At 41.3% G+C, this 6,854-nt stretch overlaps 1 protein-coding gene across 1 annotated transcript; it reads left to right on the forward strand.

The window, feature by feature from the left end:
• The first annotated feature begins 691 nt into the window (after positions 1-691).
• On the forward strand, positions 692-2,706 carry LOC114191150 (uncharacterized mitochondrial protein AtMg00860-like). The gene is made up of 2 exons (XM_028080331.1): positions 692-787; positions 2,257-2,706. Exons 1-2 carry the CDS (start codon positions 692-694, stop codon positions 2,704-2,706), a joined length of 546 nt encoding a protein of 181 aa, XP_027936132.1.
• Positions 2,707-6,854: the final 4,148 nt, after the last annotated feature.

The raw sequence follows: 6,854 nt of genomic DNA on the forward strand, positions 1-6,854 counted from the left end.
GAAGAGTACTGGTGCAAAGAAGCCAACAACATCCCCAACAGAAAGAGCTAGAGTGGCAGGAAGAGTCTTCGCTATGACCTCCACAAAGGCTACCCAATCAGGTAACCTTATTCTCGAGCCTTGTTTGTTGATTGGCCAGTCAGTTTTAGTGTTGTTCGACTCTGGAGCAACACATTCTTTCATTTCTAATGCATGTGTGGGGAGATTGAATCTGGAGAAACGTGATTTGGGATGTGATTTGCTTGTTTTGACTCCTTCCTCGAGTCAGGTAGCTACCAGTTCAGTCTGCGTTGGGTGTTTAATGGAAGTGGCAGGTCGCAGATTCAAGGTGAACTTGGTGTGCTTACCTCTAGAGGGACTGGATGTAATGTTGGGAATGGACTGGCTATCCAATAATCACATCATAATTGATTGTGGACGGCGTAGTTTGGTGTTCCCAGAACATGAAGGGTTGGAGTTTATCTCAACTCGAGAAGCTGTGAGAGCACTGCAAGAAGAGGCCACTTGTTTTATGGTGATGGCAAAACCAGAAAAGAAAAGCGCAGCGGAGATGATTTAGAATATTCCTGTTGTAAATGAGTACGCAAATGTGTTTTCGGATGAAGTACCAGGATTGTCGCCGAGCCGAGACGTTGACTTCACCATTGACTTAGTTCCTGGTGTAGGTCTCGTGTCTATGACTCCATACAGAATGGCGCCTGCAGAATTGGCAGAACTCAAGAGGCAAATAGAATATCTGCTTGAGAAGAAGTTTATCTGGCCTACTGCGTCACCGTGGGGAGCTCTGGTTCTTTTAGTGAAGAAGAAGGATGGGAGCTCAAGAATTTGAGTGGATTACCGGTAGCTGAATAAATTAACCATCAAGAATAAGTACCCACTGCCGAGGATTGACGATCTGCTCGATCAATTGAAAGGAGCAGGAGTATTCTCCAAAATTGACTTACGATCTGGATATCATCAGATCTTAGTCAAGCCGGAAGACGTTGTTATGACTTTGGCAAGTGTACCAAGTCGTGCAAGTAATAAAAATGGTAAGTCCAAGTATCGTTTTCCCACGGAAATTGCGTTTGTTTAGTTAACTAGGTGTACTTACTAATTTAAGCGTTGAATGTAACCATTGATTAATTCGAAACAAGTGAAAACATAAGGATTTCTAAACTTTAAAGTGATAAAATACCAAGGCAAAGACTCATTGGGGTTGGAATTCATGACCAAAACTCTAAGCAAGCACCTCACAATATAAATCTCTCATCTACTCAAGCATTGACATCAAAGGTATTCAATCCCTAATTCCTTAGGGGTATGTTTTGAACTTTTATGTAAAAATTACTAATCCCTTAGAGGTTTAAACACAAAAGACACATTAAAAACGATGTCTAGAATGACCAAAAGCTTTGGTCTATGTCTAGAACCAAATCTTTAGGTTGTTCTATCCATGTCTAGGGTTCCAAAACACTTTCCAATGACTAGATACCACCCAAAACGCATAGATATTCCATCATGCACGAAAATAATTTAGATAGAACACAAAAACAGTGAAAGAGATTCTATTGCATAGATGAAACTATAACGAGTTTAGGTACATTACATCCAACCCCAATGAGATGGAGTTTAGCTACTCCTATACATCTAGAGCACAAATGGAGTTGAAATGGTAGAATGGATGAAGAAAGATTGATCCTTTAAGCTCCAGAAATGTCTCTGCCTTCGTTTTGAGTTCCAGCAGTGTTCCTCCCACCAAAAACTGTCTTTTTGTTCGAGTCTCGACACTTTTAATGTTTGAGCAAAAAGATAAACTCGCTGGGCCAACATTCATTCTCGCTGGGCTAGAGAGCCTTCCTCGCTGGGCTAATGGCTGGGCTAGTGAGTCTGGTTAGCTGGGCGAGTACATCCAGCTAGCTGGGCTAATGGCTCCAGGCAGCAACTAGTGAATTTTTTTCCAATCTTCCATTCTTTTCTACAAAAGTCCACAAACATCAAAGTAAACATGTTTTTGAAATAAATAACAAAATCCTAAATTCTTTCATGAGATTAACACAAAAATACATGAATAAAAGACAATTAAGAGGTTCTAAGAAGTGTAAACAATAGGTAATTATCACACTTATCAGACGTACAGAAGACGGCGTTCAGGTCGAGGTATGGGCATTACGAGTAACAAACGCACCGGCGATATTCATGGATTACATGAATAGAATATTTCGGCCTTGGTTAGATAAGTTTGTCGTTGTTTTCATACACGACATCCTCATTTAGTCAAAGACGAAAGAAGAGCATGTTGATCACTTGAGAGTTGTGTTGAAGATACTCAGAGATCACCAGTTGTATAGGAAGTTGTCCAAGTGTGAATTTTGGCTGGAAGAGGTACAATTTCTTGGACATGTTATCTCTGCTAAGGGTATTGCAGTGGATTCGGCTAAGATTGAGACGATGCTTAAGTGGGAGAGGCCTAAGACAATGACAGAGGTGAGAAGTTTCTTGGGCTTGGCAGGATATTACAGAAGATTTGTGGAAGGGTTCTCAAAGAAGGTGAATCCATTGACACAGCTCACAAGAAAAGACCAACCATTCTCTTGCACTGAAAAGTGTGAGGAATGCTTTGAAGACATGAAGAGGTGTTTGACTACCGCCCCAATGCTAGTAATTCCTGATATTGAGAAAACATTTGAAGTGTACTATGATGCTTCATATCAAGGGTTGGTGTAACGTCTTGGCCGGAAATTACTTTTAAAAATAAATAAGAAAATAAATTATGTCACAGCCTCATTTATTAAGCGCGATTTCACAAAACACGCGGGAAAAATTTAAGTATCGATGTTCAACGCGTTAACATAAATAAAAATAGTCGTAAAATGCGTAATACGATTAAGATTGTTTGTATAATTATTACAAAGAAAACCATGGTCCAACATGAAAACTGGTGATAACAAAATCCCTGAAAGATCCCCACTCCGTCTCTACGTATCCACCTGCTCACCTGCATTACCATCTGCTCCCATGTAACAAGTTACATGATCATCGCCACACACACACAGATAGGGTGAGCTCATTTAAATAAAACCAAACACATAAAATATTAAATACAACATCAAAACATTTAAACCCGGGTTAGTATTCTTCTCCCTTGTTCCTTACTTCTCCACTTCCAATACTTTCATTAGACGTCTATCATTTCTATACCCTTTAGGTGAGAACGATGATCGATCTTTGCTGCACGAGTGTCTACTCGTCCCTCCGACTACAGGCCACCACCTGATAGTCCACACTTGGGAATAATATTGCCACAGCATCTCACCGTGACACCAAGTGGAGTTCCCCGAAACAAACATGAAGTTTGTAGCTGTTCCAGACTACCAAAGCTCTATCAGAATCACTCTGAAGAGAGCAATCACCCGAACCTCGCCGTACGAGCCACAACTCGCACACTCCACTGGACTTCCTAAACCACCAGGCTACAACCTAGAGTGGTCACGTGTTACCCCAATACAAGATTACACTCGTAACTCGGCCCCCAGCCAAAGCATCGCATCATCAACATCCCCTAAAGCTGTGTAGAAACCTTTCCTCGCGCACCATCACTGAACCAAAACCGCTTGGCGCGCATCCCACGTCGCTAGGCACACACTAAGTTCACACCGCTTGGCGAGCATCACACACCGCCAGATCCCACGCCCCCGCAGAATCATCACTGCACCATCACCGCCTGGCGGGGGACACATACCACCACGCACCACGCGCCTGCAGAATCATCTCTGCACCGTCACTCGACGGATTCCGTCCCGCCGCCAGGCGCCACTCGTCGCCACCGCCTGGCGCACCTGCCCGCGCCGCCAGGTGCCGCTGCACCTTCAGGACCTCTGCTATACCATACCGCCTGGCAGAACTCTCCCTATCGCCAGGCGCCAAGTGTCAACAGTGGCCACTGCTACTGATTTGTGTTCCGTCTGCCTGGCGGCTCGCTCGCGACGCCAGGCGCCATACCAGTAGCGCAAGGCTACTGGTTATTAGCATTTAAAACAGATCCCAATGGACCTCAAATCACACATTAACCAAACTTCAATCACATTCACAATTATCCATTTATGCTACACGGCTCAATCACAATACACACATTTAAGTCACATCAACAAGACAATTCTCCTCATTTATTCACACCATGTTGTTTTTCAGGTATTGAATTAAAACCTATCTCCTCTCTCTCAATATGGTCCAATTCTTATACTCATGCTAATCAATAATTAGACACCTCATGCTATCAAGACTTTCAATAATTTTGAACTACACACCCATGGATACGAATAATCTCAATCATTCTTGGTATTGCACACCTTCATTCATTCATGAATATAATTACAGCAAACACTCCTACTCTCTCTGTACCTACCATCTTATTTAATTATTAGTACATACTTTGATTAACTACCATGCACCTTCTTGTACACAACTAAATTCGCAACTTCTAGCACTCAAAGTTCACCATCTCACATGTAAGGTTTTATTCTAACTCTTTGGTCCCTTACATAATTACTACATGCCCAGGTTTCATTTAATTCCATTCCAGAACCCATCACGAGACAAATCAATGTCTCTACTTGCACCTGCGTTGTCGCCTGGCGGTAACCTAGGTGCCGCCAGGCGGTGTATAAAAATTCTGGGTTTTGCCCAGATCGCTCTCGCACCCGCCACGACTCAAACACCCCACTTACAACACACCATCATATTGACATAAAATTCTAGTGCACACATCATACTAGATTAGACATCATTCGTATTGTTCTCAATTCTGTAAAAATCAGTGTACTAATTAATGAGATAGTTTATGTTCATTATCCCCAATCCCAACATAAACCCTAACCCCCAATTCCCTCCGCGAATTCATGCAATTTCCATCAATTTAGTCACTACAAACAACAATTCATCATGCCATTGATATATGTGCAACACGAATTCAATCCAAATGCCACAACATCACTGACCAATTAATCAAAACGAAAGAAAGACAGCAACAACAATGTAGCGCCTGGCGGGTCACTCCCGGCCACCAGGCGGATCATCCGCAAACCCATAAAATAAGTGTAGCCACATGTGCCACCTGGCGGCAGTTCATGCGCCGCCAAGCGGTTTTTGGAAAAATTCAGAAAACGTAAAATAAAGCCGAAATTGAGGTTTTCTCAATTCAAGTATGGCCCAGAACACATCTTCATACAATACAGAAATAAAACATGCAATACGAACTCCCCTAACTTGGTTTTCCTTTGCCAAAATTGAAGATTGCAAGCTTTTTCCTTGATCACCAATGGCCTGCTTTATCTTTCTCTTCCCACTCACCCTTTGCTTCCCTCAATTCTCTCAATACACTCCCAATTTCGTCCCCTCTGCTCTCACCTCAGAGGCAGCTTCACAAAACCCTTCCTCTTACCCTTAATTAGCTTTTTATTGTGCTCTTAATATGGTTGGATTGCACCAAAACGAAAATAGCATTAATCCACAATTAATCATCACTTCATGCCTAATACCTTTTGTTTCCAGCCACCCTTACTGCCACATGCCTTAGGGTTTATGTGCCTCTTCACTTCCATGCTAGTGTAGATTTTAACAAAAAGAAAATTATTTTGTTCAAACCAAGGTTTGAACCCTTAACCATGCGAATATTAAGTCAATGCTACCCATCATGCCAATTCATGTTTCATGCTAAACTAACATAACTCAATTACTATATTCTTACTTAACACGCACATTCATATTATTAAAACAATAATAATTAAATAACACATAAGTAGCTTACATAGGACTCGAACCCAAGTCCTCTTACTCAACCAAAGTACTCTCAACCATATGAGCTAGTACTCTTTCACGTCACATAAACCACTATTAAATGCCATGAAGGCTTCCACGACCCGCATTTATTAATTAATTAATTATTTAATTAATTAAATTTCACGGGTCTTACAGTTGGGGTGTGTATTGATGCAAGAAAAGAGGCCGGTAGCATATGCTTCTCGTCAATTGAAAGTGCACGAGAAAAATTACCCGACTCATGATCTGGAGCTAGCAGCTATTGTGTTTGCTCTTAAGTCTTGGAGACACTACCTGTACGGGTCTCAATTTCAAGTTTTCAGTGATCACAAAAGCCTAAAATACTTGTTCGACTAGAAGGAGTTAAATATGAGACAATGCATGTGGATGGAGTACTTGAAGGTGATGAAGGATTATCTTGTTCCTTTTTAAGATTATTGAATATGGTGTGAGTTGATTAAGAAAGCTAAGTGAAATCCCCACTAGACATTAAGATAGCATGCTATCTAGATGTGAAGGTTCCTTTCACAAAGCTCAAGAGAAGAAGATGATGGATTGATTCAAACAAAAAGGAAATGGAAAGCACATAAACCATAGAAAAACCAAGAACAATTAAAGGAAGAAGAAAACATAAAATGGAAAGGAAAGAAATGGTAAAAATGTGAGAAGCACGCCACTACAAGGCTAGGCTAGAAGCCATGGCAACCTTGAAGATGAGTGGATGTGTGCCACCACTTACTATGCAAGATAAGGCTTAAAAGTATTCACTCCCTAGGGAGGAAACTCTCACATATGGTTGAGACACAAGAGTGTTTTTACTTCAAAATGTTCAACCCTTTTACATGTCTAGGAGCACCCCTTATATATAAGAGTTTAGGGGCCTCTAAGCAAATAAAAGATACCTAAGGATGTCTCTACAAAAACCTAACCCTAGCTTCTAGAAACTAGGTCAAATAAGGTTACAAAAATGAGAGACAAAAGAGCTAACTATGGTGTGTGCAAGGCTAATTTCGTTCTAGCACAAAAGGAGACAAAGAATGTGTCTCATATGTCTCCAA

This window comes from Vigna unguiculata, chromosome 7 (assembly GCF_004118075.2).
Source record: "Vigna unguiculata cultivar IT97K-499-35 chromosome 7, ASM411807v1, whole genome shotgun sequence".
Taxonomy (NCBI): domain Eukaryota; kingdom Viridiplantae; phylum Streptophyta; class Magnoliopsida; order Fabales; family Fabaceae; genus Vigna; species Vigna unguiculata.

Excerpts from the sequence above, each read along its gene's own strand:
- LOC114191150 (XM_028080331.1), top strand. The coding sequence starts at position 692 with ATGGCGCCTGCAGAATTGGCAGAACTCAAGAGGCAAATAGAATATCTG. Across the intron at positions 788-2,256 it reads CGTCACCGTGGGGAGCTCTG|TCAAAGACGAAAGAAGAGCA; the intron begins GTTCTTTTAGTG and ends ATCCTCATTTAG.